Source organism: Mustelus asterias, unplaced genomic scaffold, assembly GCF_964213995.1.
Source record: "Mustelus asterias unplaced genomic scaffold, sMusAst1.hap1.1 HAP1_SCAFFOLD_1432, whole genome shotgun sequence".
In the NCBI taxonomy this organism is placed as follows: Eukaryota; Metazoa; Chordata; class Chondrichthyes; order Carcharhiniformes; family Triakidae; genus Mustelus; species Mustelus asterias.
In genome coordinates, this window is record NW_027591377.1 from 51418 (window position 1) to 72967 (window position 21550).

Here is a 21550-nt window from a genome sequence, read left to right on the forward strand (position 1 = left end):
CCTTTCACACAGCATCAAGTTTTAAATTTGTTTCTTTCATGGAATGTGGGCACCACTGGCAAAGCCAATATTCATTACCCATCCCTAATAGCCTTGAACTGAGTGGCTTTCTAGCCCATTCCAGAGGACAGTTAAGAGTCAATTGTAGTCTAGAGTTGCATTGACCAGACCAGGTAAGGATGGCAGATTTCCTTCCCTGAAGGACATTACGCCTCTGTGAAGCTTGTTATGTTGCAGCAAAGGAATCAAACTCAACAGTTTTTTTAAAATCATAATATTTAAGATGGTTTCAAATATTAAGCCTGTAAAATACAATATTTCAATTAAAAACTGCCTGTGCTAATCACAATTAAATTTGTAAACTATTTCACAAACTGGTGGATTAATTTTGAAATTATTTCTCAATTGTTGCAATTGTCCAGCTGCAGCCCTCAACTGGCAAGCAAACATTTTTTTCCTACAGTGAAGACATTAGTAAATGCAAGCATTTTAGTTGTTGGTTTAAGGATGGCAAATCTGGGAAATGTGCCTTTCTCAGTATTGCATGCATTGTTCAGGATCAACATGTACAAGTCTGAAGCAATGTAGAAATTAAGCAAGGTTCACTGACTCTCTGAAACACTTCTCCATGAGGTTAGTGTAACTCTTGGCTTCCTTGTGTGATTTGTTCCTTCGGTCAGCCCAGATGTTGAGCGTGTTTTTGCACTGCTGACTCATGCCTACTCGGAATCTGGAAATGTTAATAAGAATGTGAAGATTTACTTGAACTATTTTAGCAATGCTAGGCCAATTGAGCAAAGGTTACGCAACAGTTGAGAAATAGTTTCAAAATTAATCTACCAGTTCTCATAGGAACCAAGACCCCATCCTAATCCCTTCTCTTCTTGCTACCATCCCCCTTCCCCAATGTCCCTTTCCTCTGCAAGTCATTCAACGTGTTGTCGCCTCTCAAATCTGTGACTGACTTTTCTGCTACACCCTGCTGGCATCCCTCCAATCAAGTTTTTGCACTCACGCCTGCACCATTGCCCCTGGCTTATCTCCAAAGAACTGTCCTTGGCGCCTTCCGGCTTCCTCTGCATGTTGCCCTCAGCGATATTCAAAAACACCATCAGTTTCTACATATATGCTGATGGCACCCAACGCTTCCTCACCGCCACCTCTCAGCCTCTTTAGATTGTCAGATTGCTTGTCCAATCTTCAGTACAGGATGAGCAGAAATTTCCCCAACTAAATATTGGGAGGCCCAAAATCATTGTCTTCAGTTTCTGCTATAAAGTTGGTTGCCTATTCACAGACAGATGCTGGGGAGAAGGTTGCAGTCTAAGGCTGAACCAAACTGTTTGCAACTGTAGCATCCTATTTGGGGATCGAATCAGGGATCCACAGAAATGTAAGGGTATCAACGTGCTGTTGAATCCAGCAGCCTGATTTCATTAATACAGGATACAAAGGATGATAGGTGAGTGGGACTTGGTGCAGGATAATAGAACATAGAACAGTACAGCACAGAACAGGCCCTTTGGCCCACGATGTTGTGCCAAGCTTTATCTGAAACCAAGGTCAAGCTATCCCACTCCCTATCATCCTGGTGTGCTCCATGTGCCTATCCAATAACCGCTTAAATGTTCCTAAAGTGTCTGACTCCACTATCACTGCAGGCAGTCCATTCCACACCCCAACCACACTCTGCGTAAAGAACCTACCTCTGATATCCTTCCTGTATCTCCCACCATGAACCCTATAGTTATGCCCCCTTGTAATAGCTCCATCCACCCGAGGAAATAGTCTTTGAACGTTCACTCTATCTATCCCCTTCATCATTTTATAAACCTCTATTAAGTCTCCCCTCAGCCTCCTCCGCTCCAGAGAGAACAGCCCTAGCTCCCTCAACCTTTCCTCATAAGACCTACCCTCCAAACCAGGCAGCATCCTGGTAAATCTCCTCTGCACTCTTTCCAGCGCTTCCACATCCTTCTTATAGTGAGGTGACCAGAACTGCACACACTATTCCAAATGTGGTCTCACCAAGGTCCTGTACAGTTGCAGCATAACCCCACGGCTCTTAAACTCCAACCCCCTGTTAATAAAAGCTAACACACTATAGGCCTTCTTCACAGCTCTATCCACTTGAGTGGCAACCTTTAGAGATCTGTGGATATGAACCCCAAGATCTCTCTGTTCCTCCACAGTCTTCAGAACCCTACCTTTGACCCTGTAATCCACATTTAAATTTGTCCTACCAAAATGAATCACCTCACATTTATCAGGGTTAAACTCCATTTGCCATTTTTCAGCCCAGCTTTGCATCCTATCTATAAGCTAGGAACAACAATAATTGTGCATGAGTTAAAGTTTAAAGAAAGTTGAAAATTGGAGACAAAATTGGAACTATATGGTCTACAACTGGCAATGGCATGTAAGAGGATTCCAGAGACTGAGGTGAAGGTGAACGATATTGTGGTGGTGAAAATAGGCAATCTTTGTGATGGAATGAATATACAGTTCAAAGCTCACATAAGAGCTGAGTGGGATGGTGAGATTGTGAACAGTGGTTTAAAGTATCTGTGCAAAAATGAACCAAGATCATCCCTGGTTAAATCCTGATCGCCATGTGTTAATTGACCTCTGCTGATGGTGAGGATGTTATAGTTGTCTTCAGCATCCCCAAATGAGTTAAGTTTCTTCCTTCTAATTGCTCTCTTTGGATCCTGCCTGGAAAGGCACAGTTGCTTGTCCAGTGAAGATAAGATGTTCCCCCAAACTGAATAGACTCCTGGAACTCACCGCCTGGGCTCAAGTGAGACACGACTTAAGCAAGACATATTAGAAGACTGCTGCAACCTGCAGAACAGTCCACCATCATGTATCTCAGCCATAAGGAGTAGATGGGCGGGTTAATTAGGGGGTGAAAGCTGAGAGGACGAATATCACAAAGAATTTTAAGAATACCATGGGCGACACAGTAGCACAGTGGGCGGCACGGTAGCACAGTGGTTAGCACTGCTGCTTCACAGCTCCAGGGATCTGGGTTCGAATCCCGGCTTGGGTCACTGCCTGTGTGGAGTTTGCACATTCTCCTCGTGTCTGCATGGGGGTGCTCCGGTTTCCTCCCACAGTCCAAAGATGTGCGGGTTAGGTTGATTGGCCACGCTAAAATTGCCTCTTAGTGTCCTGAGATGCGTAGGTTAGAGGGATTAGCGGGTAAATGTGTAGGGATATGGGGGTAGGGCCTGGGTGGGATTGTGATCGGTGCAGACTCGATGGGCCAGATGGCCCCTCTCTGCACTGTAGGGTTTCTATGATCCAATGAATACAAATTTTTTTTTAATTGAATCTTTTAAACTGTTGCTTTGCATTTGAAGGTATTACTCACCTCTGTCATTATGACATTTTGGGCATATTAGATGCACTGAATGCTGTAGCCAAGTAAAGCAATGCCATTTAAAGTAGATTGGCTGAAGACTGTAAAAGCGATTGGAGGATTGTCATGAACACATCTAGCCTTCCCATATCATATGGCTCACATCCCAGCCAATAATTTCTCAGTTTCCATGTTTAAGTAATAAGTTTGTAGATTTTTGAGTTGGAATGTGCTTCACGGTTTAAAAACTGTTACTTTCCTTCCTAACAGAAGAGACGAAGCAAGTGCTGAGGCTCAGTCTGACTGAGTTTTCATTGCCCAAGTTCTACCTGCTCTTTGGGATTAGTAAAGTCAAATCGGCTGCTGTGATTGCTTTCCGATCCAGCTATCGGGATCGTTCCTTCTCGCCTGGATCCTACGAGCGGGAGACCTTTGCCCTTACTTCCCTCGAAACTGTAACTGAAGCCTTGTTGGAAATAATGGAGGTAAGAGAGAGAAAGAGCTAAGGCAGCTTGACAGTCACACATGCAGGAAAGCTTCCAGCCCTTTATGGAATAATTCCTTCTGGCTCCTGTCAGCAACGAATCTGATGAGAAGCAACACGTCCCTTGCCGTACTGTTATGTAGCCTCCTTATGATCTACAAGATTGCATTATGAGGAAGTGGGTATATAGAGGGGGACAGCTTGTGGTTTTCCACATGTCTGTCAGATATCATACAAAAGCGGATGAAACAGTTGTGACATGGCACACTGCTATAACAGCACACACTTAGAGTTAGCAGAACGCAGCTTGACAGTAATAAGTCCTGGCTGCCTACTCTGCTTCAAAATTTAGACTTGACTTGGCCAACACATTTTTTTTTTAAAAAGGGAGCAAGGCATTTCATGGACAGAGAAAGTAGGATTGTGAAATGCTGGACTGTGATTTGCTTGGCAGGCATCCAAGGAGACTAGGTCCCACTCAGCCCAAAGTTGATGTTTGGGTTTTAAGTGAAGGCATAAAAATTGTTTGCATTAAATGGGAAATAAATCTTAAATTGCCGAAGCATTTTTTTTAAACTTGTATATATCTTTGGTCATTTTCAAATTACCAAGCTGCTTTCATTTCCCTCTTTTGACTGTTGTAAATGATTATGTAACTGTGCATCAGTGGGGAAATAAAGTAGTTTCATAAGCAACTATTTGCACGGTCTTCTGCCAATTTCAAAGTGTCAGTTGTAATTAACCAGAGCTATTGTTTGACTGAAGAAAGTAAACCAAGACGAAGAATTGACGCTGCCCTTTTCACTGTGTGTGAGACCCATCCCTCATAGAACATAGAACATAGAACATTACAGCGCAGAACAGGCCCTTCGGCCCACGATGTTGCACCGACCAGTTAAAAAAAAAAAAAAAAAACTGTGACCCTCCAACCTAAACCAATTTCTTTTCGTCCATGAACCTATCTACGGATCTCTTAAACGCCCCCAAACTAGGCGCATTTACTACTGATGCTGGCAGGGCATTCCAATCCCTCACCACCCTCTGGGTAAAGAACCTACCCCTGACATCGGTTCTATAACTACCCCCCCTCAATTTAAAGCCATGCCCCCTCGTGCTGGATTTCTCCATCAGAGGAAAAAGGCTATCACTATCCACCCTATCTAAACCTCTAATCATCTTATATGTTTCAATAAGATCCCCTCTTAGCCGCCGCCTTTCCAGCGAAAACAATCCCAAATCCCTCAGCCTCTCCTCATAGGATCTCCCCTCCATACCAGGCAACATCCTGGTAAACCTCCTCTGCACCCTCTCCAAAGCCTCCACATCCTTCCTGTAATGTGGGGACCAGAACTGCACACAGTACTCCAAGTGCGGCCGCACCAGAGTTGTGTACAGTTGCAACATAACGCTACGACTCCTAAATTCAATCCCCCTACCAATAAACGCCAAGACACCATATGCCTTCTTAACAACCTTATCTACTTGATTCCCAACTTTCAGGGATCTATGCACACATACACCTAGATCCCTCTGCTCCTCCACACTATTCAAAGTCCTCCCGTTAGCCCTATACTCAACACATCTGTTATTCCTACCAAAGTGAATTACCTCACACTTCTCCGCATTAAACTCCATCCGCCACCTCTCGGCCCAACTTTGCAACCTGTCTAAGTCTTCCTGCAAACTACGACACCCTTCCTCACTGTCTACCACACCACCGACTTTGGTGTCATCAGCAAATTTGCTAATCCACCCAACTATACCCTCATCCAGATCATTAATAAATATTACAAACAGCAGTGGCCCCAAAACAGATCCCTGAGGTACACCACTTGTAACCGCACTCCATGATGAATATTTACTATCAACCACCACCCTCTGTTTCCTATCCGCTAGCCAATTCCTGATCCAATTTCCTAGATCACCCCCAATCCCATACATCTGCATTTTCTGCAGAAGCCTACCATGGTGAACCTTATCAAACGCCTTACTAAAATCCATATATACCACGTCCACTGCCTTGCCCCCATCCACCTCCTTGGTCACTTTCTCAAAAAAAACTCAATAAGGTTAGTAAGGCACGACCTACCTGCCACAAAACCATGCTGACTATCACCTATCAATTCATTACTCTCCAAATAACTATAAATCCTATCCCTTATAATTTTTTCCAACATCTTGCCGACAACAGAAGTGAGACTCACCGGTCTATAATTCCCGGGGAAGTCTCTGTTCCCCTTCTTAAACAATGGGACAACATTCGCTAACCTCCAATCTTCTGGTACTATACCAGAGGCCAACGACGACCTGAAGATCAGAGCCAGAGGCTCTGCAATCACTTCTCTTGCCTCCCAGAGAATCCTTGGATAAATCCCATCCGGACCAGGGGATTTATCTATTTTCAGACCCTCCAGAATATCCTGCACATCCTCCTTATCAACTGTAATACTGTCTATTCTACTCCCTTGCAACCCAGTGTCCTCCTCAGCTATATTCATGTCCCCTTGCGTGAACACCGAAGAGAAATATTGGTTCAATGCTTCACCAATCTCCTCCGGTTCCACACATAACTTCCCTCTGCCATCTATAACTGGCCCTAAACTTGCCCTAACCAACCTTCTGTTCTTGACATACCTATAGAACGCCTTAGGATTCTCTTTAACCCTATCCGCCAAAGTCTTCTCATGTCCCCTTTTAGCCCTTCTAAGCTCGCTCTTCAACTCCCTCTTAGCCAATCTAAAGCTTTCTAGTGCACTACCCGAGTGCTCACGTCTCATCCGAACATAAGCCTCCTTTTTCTTTTTAACCAACAAAGAAACTTTTTTGGTGCACCACGGTTCCCTAGCCCTACCAATTCCTCCTTGCCTGACAGGGACATACCTATCACAGACTCGCAGTAGCTGCTCCTTGAAAAAACTCCACATGTCGGACGTTCCCAGTCCCTGTAATCTCCTAGTCCAACCTATGTTTCCTAATTCTCTCCTAATAGCCTCATAATTACCCTTCCCCCAGCTAAAACCACTGGCCCGAGGTTCATGCCTATCCCTTTCCATCACTAAGGTGAACGTAACCGAATTGTGGTCACTATCACCAAAATGCACACCAACTTCCAAGTCTAGCACCTGGTCTGGCTCATTTCCCAGCACCAGATCCAATATAGCCTCACCTCTAGTTGGCCTGTCTACATACTGAGTCAAAAAACCTTCCTGCACGCTTTGAACAAAAACTGACCCCTCTAACGAGCTAGAGCTATAACAATTCCAGTCAATATTAGTCAAGTTAAAATCCCCCATAACAATTGCCCTATTACTTTCACTCCTAAGCAGGATTGACTCCGCAATCCTTTCCTCAACCTCTCTAGAACTTTTAGGAGGTCTATAAAAGACTCCCAACAGGTTGACCTCTCCTCTCCTATTTCTAATCTCCGCCCATACTACCTCAACAGATAAGTCCTCATCAAACCTCCTCTCTGACACTGTGATACAATCTCTGACCAATAATGCTACCCCTCCCCCTCTTCTACCTCCTTCCCTACTTCGACTAAAACATTTGAACCCCGGGACCTGCAGCATCCATTCCTGCCCCTGCTCTATCCATGTCTCTGAAATAGCCACAACATCGAAGTCCCAGGTACTGATCCACGCTGCAAGTTCACCCACTTTATTGCGAATACTCCTGGCATTGAAGTATACACATTTCAAACCCTGCTCCACCCCACCTCTGCAATGCCGTGCATTGCAGTCCCCATCCATGCATCCCTCACTTTCAGCCCCACTACTCAGGATCCCTCCCCCCCCCCGAATCAGTTTAAACCTCCCTGCATGGCCTTAGCAAATTTACCCCCCAGGATATTGGTCCCCTTCTGATTAAGGTGTAGACCATCCTTCTCATAGAGGTCACACCTTCCCCAGTACGAGCCCCAATTGCTTAAGTACCTGAACCCCTCCCTCCTGCACCATCCCCTCAGCCATGAATTCAAACCTTCCCTCTCCCTATTCCTCTCTAAACTATCCCGTGGTACAGGCAAGAGTCCAGAGATAACCACTCTGTCAGTCTTGGCCTTTAGTTTCCACCCCAACTCCATAAATCCCTGCCTAATATCCCCTTCCCCTATCCTCCCTATGTCGTGTGTCCCCACATGTACAATAACTTGTGGTTTATCTCCCTCCCCCCTAAGAGTCCTGAATACCCTGTCAGACACATCCCGGACCCCAGCCCCTGGTAGGCAACACACCAACCCTGAGTCCCTACCTTTAGTTCCGACCCTCCTATCTGTCCCCTTAATTGTGGAGTCCCCAATCTCAAGCGTGCATTCTGCATTAAACTTTCCGAGCTGTCAGTTTATGCTTTGACTTACTTTTATTGGTGAGCAGTTGGAATAGTTGTGGTCTCCAGTTATCTGAGTAATAGTGCCATATGTTTAAAAAAGGTTACCAACTGGTTAATATATTGTAGAGTTGTGGGAGATGGCTTGACTAGATGGTGATCAAATAAATGGTTTTTTTTCAAAGGAAAGTTCCCAGGTTAATGAAGGAAAAATGTTGCCAAATAAGTTGTGATCTTTTTGTCAAAGAATTTGATTGTAGTCAAGAGTGATGAAGTTGTAATAATCCATGATTTATTTTCAGGCCTGTATGAGGGATATACCAACCTGCAAGTGGCTGGACCAGTGGACAGAATTAGCACAAAAGTAGGTTTTATTAGTCTGCACGTTGTACAAAAAATTAGTTACTTTTTCTCTGATTTTATTTTTATTATAGTTACTTCCTAAATGTTTCTCTCCGCGCCCACCCCTTCCCCCCCACTGCTGGTCTCATCAAGCTATGTGTCTCCAGTGTCCCAGAATACAGGGAAATGGGTCTTCTGGCTCCAAGGAAACTTGCATGTTGAAATTCTTTCTCATTTTCCTTCAACATCATGTCTGAGAGTGAAGCAAAAAGTTAAAAGTTCATTTTATTAGTCACAAGTAGGCTTACATTAACACTGCAGTGAAGTTACTGTGAAAATCCCCTAGTCGCCACACTCCGGTGCCGTTTCGGGTACACTGAGGGAGAATTTAGCACGGCCAATGCGCCTAACCAGCACATCTTTCGGACTGTGGAAAGAAACCGGAGCTCCCAGAGGAAACCCACGCAGGCAAAGGTGAACATGCAGACTCCACACAGACAGTGACCCAAGCCGAGAATCAAGCCCGGGTCCCTGGCGCTGAGAGGCAGCAGTGCAGAGGGATCAAACTTGTGTCCCACCATTTCATGATGCTCTCATGCATTGCATCTCTGCTTTTTCTCAATTGAAACAGTGAAATATTTAATAGTATAATACAGTGAAATGGAGACTCTGCCACTTTATTCTAATGTATGTCTTTCCCAATGCAGAAACCTGCATTGTCCTATCGACACTGCATCTTTATAACTGGTGCAAAAATATCTGACGAGCAGTTGCCATTTCCCTTGAGCGATTTAAGATTTCTTGCTATTCCAAGCTCTGCTTTGGCGCTGAAAAGTGTTTTTAAAATAATTTATAGAAGGGGCACATTGATGTCACTGTGAGGTGCCATTAAGATGAGTTTACAGAGGGCTGCAACAACTACAAGGAGAGTCCACTTCACCTTAAAAGGACAGCTCTCAGTTAATATATTGCAGGGTTTCAGAGGGAAACACTGGCACCAGAATGTGGGGATCTTTTGCATTGTGGTCTTTCTACCTAAAAGAGAGCATCAAAGCCCAAATTTGCACTCAAAGGGTGCCTTTGTGCCCACTTTGCCACAGCAGTGGGGAGCAGTGAGTGGACTTTTCCTCCCTGGGTCAGAATCATTAGAATCTCAACAGTGCTGAAGGAGGCCATTCGGCCATCGAGTCCACACCGACAACAATCCCACCCAAGCCCTATCCCCAGGTCAGGTGGGAATTGAGTGAATTGCACCCATATTAACCGCTTGGTGAGATTGGCGAATTGGGCATCAACTGAGTACTGAACCAGTGACCATCCCAGTCCTTGTGGGTTTTAGTAGTGTTGGTACGTAATTCTTCTAGTTGATCTGGTGCTCGCACAATGCATTGTCTGGTTTTATTGCAACTTTGTCTCATTTTTTAATTAATTGTTCTCACTCTACATAGATTTGCATTCCAGTACAACCCGTCTCTTCAACCAAGAGCCCTCGTTGTCTTTGGCTGCATCAGTAAGCGAGTGACCCATGGACAGATTAAGCAGATCATTCGGATCCTGAGCAAGGTGACTGCAAAGCATTACTTGGACTTGCCTTCCTTACACTGCCCTTCTAAACTTAAGTTTATAAATCTTAATCTTGGCGCTTATTTTCTAAAAGCCATGTCTCTAAACCAGTGATGATGTCGCAGGACTTATGGAGCTACTTTGAAAATGTTGAAAGCTGGAATTATTGTGTTTAGTGGTATTTGCACACACGTTTAAATAAACACTCGCTGTGAGATTTCACAGAAGTTTGCTTTTGAGATTAAATAAAGACCTGTAGACAAGGCAGCCCTGAGACCCGGAAGATGCCCAATTGGTAATGGAGCGTTTGTCTCCAAGTAACTCTTAGTTTATTACAATGCTCCCTCTAAGCTGCAGGGTCACACAGCAACCCAAAAGTTCCTGTGCGCAAATTGGCTCCTTCAAGTTACTGTGCATATGTACTTGTATAAAGAAATTTGAAGTGTCCCTGTGCTTGAAAACAGATTACGTACTACAAAAAACATTAGCGGGCCTATTGGTTATATACTCTGATAAATCGCACCCCCCCACAGTGAGGGAGATTTCCACTGGACCAACAAGTAACAAAATCTTATCCCTGCTTCTCAAAATTTTCTTTACAATTTCATTGCTACATGGCACGGAGGCCATCATCTTTAATGTACATGGGACTATTTTGTCCATGGAATGATTTGGAGTGTGGTGTTTATGGTACTGGAGAAATCCCACCATGGCAACTTGTGAAATCAAATTCAATCATTCTGATTGTGGACCAGCACCAGAAATAACGAACCCTAAAGTTGTCAAATAGTTGGAAAACCCAAATGATTCACTAATTTGCCATCCCCATCCTTAACTCAAATCTATGCTAGGTTTGTGAATCATTGCCCTCCGCAGTGTGCCTGGGGTAAGCCACCCGGTAAATGTGGTCTTGCCACTTTCATCCATATTCTGAAAATGCACAAGCCAAATGATATCCGTCAAAGCTCTGGATTGCCTTGAGCCAGAACCTTGTGTTTGACGATCTGGAAAACATCACAGGGAGGGTTTATTTTAAGATGAGTGAGAGTCTACCAAAAATAGCGTGCCATTCCAAAAGCGGCAAAATAGCTGAACCGCTATTTGCTGGCTGGCATCCTCCTGTGCGCCATGCTAGCATGAGCAAAGACCCAAGGGGAAAGATGAATAATAACATGGCATGAGATGATTTTAAGCAATGTTTCAGTGATTGGAGAACCGAATTAGTGATGGATCGCGAGTACTTATTCATGGCAGCCAGTATTCATTGCATCGTGCTCCCACGTAGTTTTTGGTGCATGTACTTTACAAATAGTTTGTGCCTCTGCACTTTGCACGTAATGTAAGAACAATTAATTTCTATTGTGTTGGCAGAACAGGAGGGAATTGGTGGGAGTATTTTGTTCTTGCGGGCTGATGGCTTGCATTAAATTCAGTGTCAAATGGTTCTGGACCCCGAATTGATCTTGGACTGCATGGGGTAGAGGAGTATGCAGTGGAAGCTGAAACTATTATAATCAGGGGGCCAAAGGAACATTTTGTATTGAGAGAGTGACTGTTCCTTTTTTTGCCTCTCAGCATCCTCTATCTATGTTTTGCCCTCTCGCCTATCTGGTTGAGACTGAGAGGCTGCATCAAAATGGAACATGGTATCTCATTTTGTGGCTAATTCATTCTTGCAAAAATCCCGATATAACTCCGTGTACAATTTGCGGTGATTATTTGAAATTTTTAAAAAAATAAATCCGCTTTCCTTGACAATTTTAACAACATAAAACCCATCACATTCTACCTCTCTCCAGTTCTGGAAAAGTCGTATTGGATTTAAATGTTAACTCTGTTTCTCTCTCCACAGATGCTGCCAGACCTGAGTTTTTGCAGCACTTTTCTGTTTTTATCTCAGATCTCCAGCATTCAGAGTATTTTGTGTTTATTTTGGTGTTGAATTCACTGCCACTTCTCTACCAGGGATGCTGAGCTTTAAGAAGTTCTGCTCTTCTTTCCATGATTTCCATTTGTCTCTTTAATCTTCACTGCTTTCCATCTCCCTTCTGGTGTTTGATAAGGTGTCTGCCAAAACTTGCTTTCACAACCACATCTCCTTCCTCAGTGACTGCCACCATTTGCCCCACCTGGATTCCAACTGAAGTTCCACCCTTATTATGTTTCGAATCCAACCAGAATTGCAGCTATCTCTGAGGCATACAGTGTTTCTCTGACTACTGTCCTTGCCACATTCTGAGATCCACATTCAGTGCTGAGAGCCACCACCTGTACCTGACCCCTCTCTCCAGCGGCACTGGCTCACCCTCTCTCAAAGCTGTCTTGGCCCCCGGTTGCATTTTGTTCTTCTTCTCATCTGGCACCTTAAGAAACTTTTTCTCCTCCTTGCTGTTGTTAAGGAATGCTAGCCCCAACAAACTTTGGTACCGACACTCCTCCGACTCCTTCCCACTGACTCCACCCATTCTTGTAACCTCACCTCTTGCAGTGTATTCACTGTATTCTCTGGCCTTCCCCTCTCTGACTCTGAACAATCTGTACTCAGCAAAGGGCTCCTTTTTATCTCCTTTTGCCCCAACCTCAATAAATTTCAGGCTTAGCATAATATTGAACGCTTCTTCCATCACTTCCGTCTCCGTGTTGATTTCTTTGGGCAGGTGTTCTCCTTCATACCTCACCGGTCCACTCAACAGACACTTTCATCATCTCTAGCTCTCTTCCTCCCCTCCTGCTGGCCCGCTCTTGAGCTTTTAATTGAGAACTATTGGTGTGACATCAGCCATGTTAAATTCTGTGCTTCTCTCATCCATTCTAACTTGTCACTCTCTGAACTTGCTGCACGTCATTCTCTGGAGTCCAGCCCTGACCATATGATTAAACCTGCTGAAAGGGTGATGCTGCTGCTGTCTGGCGTACCAACCCCTACCTTTCAGAGGCTGAGTGCTAACTCTGAGACGCTTCTTCTTACCTTGTCTGGACCATGACCACCCCAAACCTATCAAACCATAGTTACCAGGGTGTCATTAACCTCCCCCCCCCCCCCCCCCCCCCCCCCAGGAGATGTTCTCTCCACAGCTTCCCAACTTGTCTTCTACTTCATCCCAAAATCCACAAGCAGGACAGTACTGGTAGTCCCCATCATTTCAGCCTGTTCCTCCCCACTGAACTTATTTGTTCCCGTCTTAACTTTTTTTTTAACCGCCACTTGTCCAGTCTTTTCCCACCTGCATTCGTGATTCTTCTAATATCCTATGCTATTTCAACAATTTCTAGTTTCCTGTTCCAATCCCACTTCCATCCCCCACCAGGAGGATCTGAGGACTCTCCACTCCCAAACAATTCCCATCCGCTACCACCCTCCTCCGTCTGCTTGGACTTGAACAATTTCTTCTTTAACTTGTCTTGCTTTCTCCAAATGAAAGGTGTGGCGAAGGGTACCTACATGGACCAGAGTTATGTTTTTCCTTTTGTGGGATATGTGGAACATTCTTTGTTTCAGGCCTCCTCCCAACATACTTTTTCCAATATGTTGATGACTGTATTGATGCTGCTTCCTGCTCTCAGCTGAAACTAGAAAAATTAACCAATTTTGCTTCCAATTTCCACCCTTCTCACCTTCACATAATCCATCTCTGACACTACTCTTTCATTCCTTGACTTCTCCATCTCCATTTATGGGGATAGAGTGCCCATGAATATCACAAGACTCCCATGGCTATTTTACCTACACTTAACCACACCTTGCTTCCTGTAAGGATGTCATACCATTCTCCCAAGATTCTCAGTCTCCATCATATCTGTTCTGATAATGTGACCTTCCAAAGCGATGATTTCAACATGTCTACCTTTTTCCTCAATGTAGGATGCCCTTAGCTTGGTTGGCAAAACCCCCAACTGTGTCCAATCCATTTCTCTCACTTCTGCCCTCACCTCTTCCCCTTCCTCTGATAACCACGATAGGGTTCCCCTAGTCCGCACTTTCCATTCCACCAGCCTCCGTATTGGAAAGATCATCCTCCACCATTTCTGCCAAGTCCAGCATGGTGCCTCCACCAAACACATCTTCCCCTCCCATGCCAGCATTCCAAAGAGACTGTTTCCTCCACAACACCCTGGTTCACTCCATCACCCCCAATAACCCATCCCCTTCCCACAACACCTTTCCATGCAAATGCAAGAGGTGTAACACCTGCCTATTTGCCTCCTATCTCCTCACTGTCCAAGGCCCCAAATACCCCTTCCAGGTGAAGCAGTAATTTGCTTGTACTGCTTTCAATTTGGTCTACTGTATTCACCACTCACAACCTGGGTGTCTCTACATTAGGGAGATCAAATGCAAACTGGGTGCCAGTTTAGCAGAACACCTCTGCTCAGTCTGCATACATGACCCTGACCTTCCTGTTGTTTGCATTTCAATTTACCACCTTGCTCTCAAACTCACATTTCTGTCCTCTGCTTGCTCCAATGTTCCAGTGAAGCCCAGCACAAGGTTGAGGAACAACACCTCATTTTCCGATTAAGCACTTCCTGACTTTTGGGTTCAACGTTGAGTTTTATGATGTCAGACTATGAACTCATAGAGGTTTACAGCATGGAAACAGGCCCTTCGGCCCAACTTGTCCATACTGCCCTTTTTTTTTAAACCCCTGAGCTCATCCCAATTGCCCGCATTTGGTCCATATCCCTCTATACTCATCTTACCAATGTAACTGTCCAAATGCTTTTTAAAAGACAAAATTGTACCTGCCTCTACTGCTGCCTCTAGCAGCTTGTTCCAAACACTCACCACCCTCTGTGTGAAAAAATTGCCCCTCTGGACACTTTTGTATCTCTCCCCTCTCACCTTAAACTTTTGCCCTCCAGTTTTAGACTCCACTAGCTAAGGGAAAAGATATTGACTATCTAGCTGATCCATGCCCCTCTATTTTATAGACCTCTATAAGATCACCCCTGAGCCTTCTACGCTCCAGAGAAAAAAGTCACAGTCTATCCAGCCTGTCCTTATAACTCAAACCATCAAGTCCCGGTAGCATCCTAGTAAATCTTTTCTGCACTCTTTCTAGTTTAATAACTAGATAAGATAACTTGAGTTTAATAACTCTGTCATTGATTTTGAATGTTTTTTTGCCAAGGTGCCCATCTGTATCTTGTCTTTGCTTTTAGACTGAGCTAACCTTCATTTGGCTGTAAACATTTAGTCCGGACCTATGCTTTGTTTCTTTATTACAGCCATTACCACTCCTTTCGCCTTTTGTTCCATGTAGTATTTAATCTCCTCCTTGCGTTAACCCATCCCTGACCTTCCCTTTTATTCCATCAGACCCTTCCTGCTTTACCCATCACTTTCCCATACCCTTTTCCAGTTTCAAAAAAGGGTCATGTTGGACTGAAAACGTTCACCATTTCTCTCTCCACAGCTGCTGCCAGGCCTGCTGAGTTTTTCCAGTACTTTTTGTTCCTATTTCAGAATTTGGTCCCCAAAGAACAAGGAGCAAAATTCCTCCAATAACCACCAGTAAATGCAAACTGGATTTCTGTTTTATATTGTCGCCAACTTTTTCTATTAGAATTGACAGGAGGATTACCTCAGATAAATTCCCTGATGCAATTAGCTTTTAAAGAAGGGCTGCCAACCTATAGTTTGTGTACATGCATCTTACCACCTTAATGCCCAAATTATCTCAAAATGGTGGGTGTTTTGTGAACATTGATGGGCAGGAAAAGACCCTCTTGGGGAGCAGTGCCACACAATTCCAATATGTTATTCATCAAAGTGCATCAACTCTCCACCCCAACCAAAAACTATGTGATTACCTGAGAGAGGCAATAAACCAAACCAGATTCAAAATCTACACCATTTGGGGATTAGCATATCAGGATATCTGATCCCAGCTCTTCAGTTTCCTCAATTCATCCTTGAAAGTAGAATGCACCCAATGCAATAGAATGGGATTATCAGATTGAAAGGTTAAGAATCAGATCTGTTGAAATTCTGCCATTAATGTTTTAATGTGCCAGTTAACTGTACAAACCTGCATAATCGCTATCAGAAATCTTTTTGTCTTGATTCCAATTTGAACTGTCTGATGAATTACAATAAATGTATAAAATACCTTTGTGGGGCTTGTTAAAGTTCCTCCAGTAAGACCAAGCAGCACTGAGGTTCATCTGTCTATTGTCTGAGTGCCAAGAGAACATTGTTCAGTAAGCAAATCAAGCCTTGTTAAAATTGACAGGACATTGACAGGTGAAAGCCTATAATGTCATCTGTTTAAGATGTATGCAAATCTAGCACAGGATAGCGTAGGTATTCTTGGTGTACCATCTGAACATCACCCTAGCTTCTATTGATGGCTACTGATGGTGAATATGTGACCATGGATAAGAAGGTCCTTTTACCACATTTAATTATTAGTCCCTAAACTGCAGAAATACTGACGGGACTTATATTTGAACCATTTCCGAGGTGGTGGAATTCACTGTTCCTGATGACCAAGCCTTAAGAGCTACTGCGGGATCTTCAGAAGATCTTGCATCAGTCAAAAGACAAAAGTTGAGTTAGCTATTTCCTTCTTGATTATCACCTAGCATGCCATCTTCGCTGGCAATTCTAATTTTCTGTCATTGGAGGAATGGGTTGCATTTACCATCAACACTTTCCAACTGCATGTATGGGTGATGTGAAGTTTGGAGCATATTTACGCATCATGTCTGCTCATTTTAACAGTTGTATTCCGTGCTGAATTTTGATTCATCGGCCATTTTATTTCCTCTCTGGGCCCAGTTACTGTTCATTCTATGACTTTTTGTGCATTTGCTTTGACTGTGACTCGGTAAATGATGCATCTTACACTCTGAAGTGAACTTTGTTTTAATGAAGAAAAACTTAAAATTTTTGGAAATTAATGATTCTCAAACTTGCAGTATCTACTGCACCTGATCTTCAATCAGGAATGTAACAACGACTGGCAATCCTTGTTAAGCTATCTTTCGTTTTAAAAGATTGCAAATTGTTACTCAAGCACGTAGCCAATTCTCTTTTTAAAGACTATACATGGAACAGTTTCGAAACTGAAAACACTCCCCTTCTGCCTTTTTTTAATTATTTGCTTAAATGCAACATTAATGTTTTATCGTGCCAGTTAACTCTACACACCTGCATAATCGGTATCAGAATTAATTGCTCAAAAAGCTAGTCTCAACTTCATTCCTGCTGCTGTAAATGGCTGATTATCCAATGTTGATAGCGACTGAATACAGGTTGTGAGCTTCTTCAACAACTGATTAAGATAAAAAGTTTAAACCGTTTATTTATTAGTATCACAAGTAGGCTTACATTAACACTGCAATGAAGTTACTGTGAAAATCCCCTAGTCGTCACACTCCGGCGCCTGTTCGGGTACAATGAGGGAGAATTCAGCACGGCCAATGCACCTAACCAGCACGTCTTTCGGAGGAAACTGGAGCACCCAGAGGAAACCCATGCAGATGAGGGGCAAACATACAGACTCTGCACAGACAGCGACCCAAGCTGGGAATTGAACCCGGGTCCCTGGCACTGTGAGGCAGCTGTGCTAACCGCTATGCCACCATGCCATCCATCAACAACTAAACATCCTTTTTATCCCTTTATGAATATTCTTGCAAATGTTGTATTTTGGGAATCTGCGATGTCACTGAGTCTGAAAGTTTTGAGGAAGTAAATTTATGGATAAATGAAATAACATGGACCGATGGCAAATCAACTTCCTGTACCATCTGACTCAAAAGTTACTTTTGATCAGAATCCACAGTGTCGTCTGTATTCTGTTTAAATGCAAATATTCATGTGTACATCAAAGTTGGTTGCAGCTTTTTATGGAGTTTTCATTTTAAAAGTGGTGATAACTTCCATTTGTGACACCAGGTAGTATTGAATATGAACGTCCCAGGTGCATAGAATTGTAGAATCCCTACAGTGCAGGAGGCGGTCATTTGGCCCATCGAAACTACCCCGCCATTCATTACGATCATGGCTGATCGTCCAACTTAATAGCCTGATCCTACTTTTTCCCCATCAGCTTTGATCCCATTCGCCTCAAGTGCTATATCCAGCCGCCTCTTGAATATAAAATCATAGAATCCCTACAATGCAGGAGGAGGCCATTTGGCCCGTCGAGCCTGCACCAACAACAATCCCACCCAGATCCTATCTCCGTAACCCCACATATTTACTCAGCTAATCCCCCTGACAGGGGGTCAATTTAGCATGGCCAATCATCCTAACCCGCACATCTTTGGACACGTTTGAATCCTTCGAAGGAAAGATGTTGTTAATTGGCTTCAGTACCCTGAGCTGGTAAATGAGTGGGGTGAGGAGGGGAGGAAAGGAAATCATCCATATCTTGCTCATGGTTGCTAGTCAATGTTCTTACTGGGCAGCAATCATTTATGGGTATATTTAAGGGGAGGCGATGGCCTGGTGGTTTTATCGCCAAACTATTAATCCAGCAACTCAGCTAACGTTCTGGGGACCCGGGTTCGAATCCTGCCACGGCAGATGGTGGAGTTTGAATTCAATAAAAATATCTGGAATTAAGAATCTACTGATGACTATAAAACTATTGTCGGAAAAACCCATCTGGTTCACCAATGTCCTTATAGAGAAGAAAATCTGCTGTCCTTACCCGGTCTGGCCTACGTGTGACTCCAGAGCCACAGCAATGTGGTTGCTTCTCAACTGCCCTCCAAGGACAGTTGAGAAGCAATAAATGCTGGACAGCCAGCGACGCCCATGTCCCATGAATGAATAAAACATAAGGCCAAACCAAAAATGTATTCAGGGCCAACTGTTAGTCTTCTGAGAGGATTCAACTTGCTTAAGACTTGGTATGCACCCATAATTCCACTTTCTGCGTCCTCCATTTCAATTGCTGCTCTCCTCATCCCAATCCTTGCCAGCTCCCACTGGCCTTCCATCCCACCATAAATCCGTTTCAAAATTCGAGTTATCTTCAGCAACTTCCAAGTTTTTAATGTGTCCTATCTTTGCAACTCCCTCCAGACCTGCAGCCTTGCTGGCACCCTGCCCTGTCCCTACTTGGATCTCCTGCACATTTTCCCCAGCCCTCTGCTATGTCAGTAGTGATGAAGCCTTCAACTATTTTCGCTTCCACATCCCAGAACTCCCTCGCTGCCTTTCTCCCCACCTTTGAAAACCTCCTTAAAGCCTCCCACATTGTGATTTTGGTCACCCCGCCACACCCTCCCTATCCTTCTAGCACAGTCTTCCCAACAGTGAAATGCTTTGTTACGAGAAAGGGGCATGTCAATAACAGAACTTGTTATTGAAGAAGCTCGTAGATGTTGTATTCCATCGCTATCAACATCAGATAATCAGCCATTTACAAGAATGTGCTGAAAGATGAACAGGATGTGTGCTTTTTACTCGGAATAGCCTTTCAGTTACTAAAAATCTGTAAATCAAAGAAAAAACAACAAGCACTAGAATTTGATGTTCTGGTTTGAACCAAGAGTAATATGCTTAAACCAAAAATTTCCAAAAAAGTGATAATCCAGTGTCGTCGCCAAGCATACATAACCTGTGCGACCAAACCTTTTGCATGTTTTGGTTAAATGCCATGTATGGTGCATCACGCAGAGTGTTAAATACTACATTATTAACTCATCAGCCAAAAACTAGCAGCTTCCATTGAAGGTAATAAATAGCCTTAATTTCAGATGGTTGGATTGTCCATCCAACAGATTTTCACAACAAACTAATAGTCTACTGCACTGCTCCAACAGCCTTTCTGGGTGCAGTTGAAACGCTAAGTCAAGATTCTGAGATTACGTCCCTCCCTAAACAAAATAAGATCATATCTTGCTCTCCTAAACGTTTGTTTTTAAGCATCATGTTGTAGCATAGCTCTTGCAGAACAGGTTAAATTTGTGTACAATCTGATGATTGCCATTAAATATCCAAACTATCTAGACTTTAAAGCAATTACTTTGTAGTCGCATGAAGTTTGTCAGAAATATTGAAAACTGACTGAGATCAGACCAAGATAAAACTAGTTTAAATAATGCGCAACATAACTACTAACTTGGGAGTCTGGTGTTTGACTGGTTCAATTTTCAGGCTGGCAGTCAGTGACTCCAGAGGGGTGATCTATTGAGGCCAGGGGAGTGTTTGAAGTAAAGGAACCAATTGGCATGGTGACTGCTACTTGTAAAATTGTATTCAAGTCACTTTTGTTCAATGCTACATTGTTGGGATGAAGGCTTTCCACCCACTGTATCTAGCACAAAACCACCCAATAAAGTCTGGCAATATCATCCAGACTTTGTAACGAGGTAAATGGAAATGGGCAAAGCTGGTTCCCCACCACTCCCACCACTCACTTTGGTAAACGTGTATGTTCTGTGTTTGTGTTCTCCAAGAAAAGCTCAAGACTGACCATTGTGGCATTTCCATTCATTTCCACAGGGTCTGGAGAGTTGCTTGAAAGGTCCTGATAACCACAACAGCCAGGTTTTGATAGAAGCCACCGTTATAGCATTGACCAAGCTTCAACCACTACTGAATAAGGTAAATGCAGAATGTGAGCAAGTAGTGAAAATACAGATCTGCTATGAAAACAGTGTGGATGTGCAACTGAGCAGCTTGGTGACAGATAAAGAGAAGGTGCTAAAGAGGCTGTCAGCACTCCAGGTAGAGAAGTTGCCAGGCGGAAAAATGATCCGTATTTCTGACTGCTGAAATGTTTGAGACACAGTCAGAAATGTGACGAGCTTAAAAACTTAAATTTGTCAAACATAACCTGCCCTTGGCAAAGTCATGTTGACTGTCTAGTGTTAACTTATTTTTGTCTAAGTGTATATTTATCTTATCCCATATTATAGCCTCCATCATTTTTTCCACGATTGATGTCAAGGTGACAGGTCTGTAGTTTCCTGGGCTTTCCTTTGCCCCTTTCTTAAACAACGGAGTCACATTTGCAATCCCCCAGTTCCCCTGGGACCAATCCTGTGTTCAGAAAGGCCTGGAAAATTTATACCAGCAACTCCGCAATTTGTTCCCTTACCCCTCTCAGCAATCTAGGATATATCTCATCCAGACCTGGCAACTTCTCTGCCTGGAGTGCTGACAGCCTTTTTAGCACCTCCTCTTTATCTATCACCAAGCTGCTCAGTTGCACAACATCCACATTTTCAACTGGGATATTGTCACCATCTTCTAATTTGGTAAAGACAGAAGCAAAGTACTCAGTTAGTACCTCTGCCATACCCTTCAGTGAGCAGTTTACCCTCCTAGTCCCTTATGAGCCCCACTCTATCCTTTAGTAATCTCTTTCCATTAATATATTTGAAGAACATTTTACTATTTGTTTTAGCGCAGCCTGCCATCCTTTCCTCAAGCTTCCCCTTGGCCTTCCTTATTCTAGCCTTAGCGCCTCTCCTGCATTTCTTCTTGATTTACTATTAGTATT

The 21550-nt window shown here is 43.6% G+C and overlaps 1 protein-coding gene across 1 annotated transcript in view; it reads left to right on the forward strand.

Annotated features, from left to right (window-relative positions):
* The window catches only part of LOC144488275 (neurofibromin-like), a gene marked incomplete at its 3' end in the record, with an annotated part of 72997 nt that overhangs the window by 32661 nt on the left and 18786 nt on the right, over positions 1-21550 (forward strand). The window contains exons 9-12 of the mRNA XM_078206318.1: positions 3635-3849; positions 8477-8538; positions 9965-10079; positions 20548-20649. Coding sequence (XP_078062444.1) covers positions 3635-3849; positions 8477-8538; positions 9965-10079; positions 20548-20649 — 494 coding nt within the window. The remainder of the gene's footprint in view (positions 1-3634; positions 3850-8476; positions 8539-9964; positions 10080-20547; positions 20650-21550) is intronic.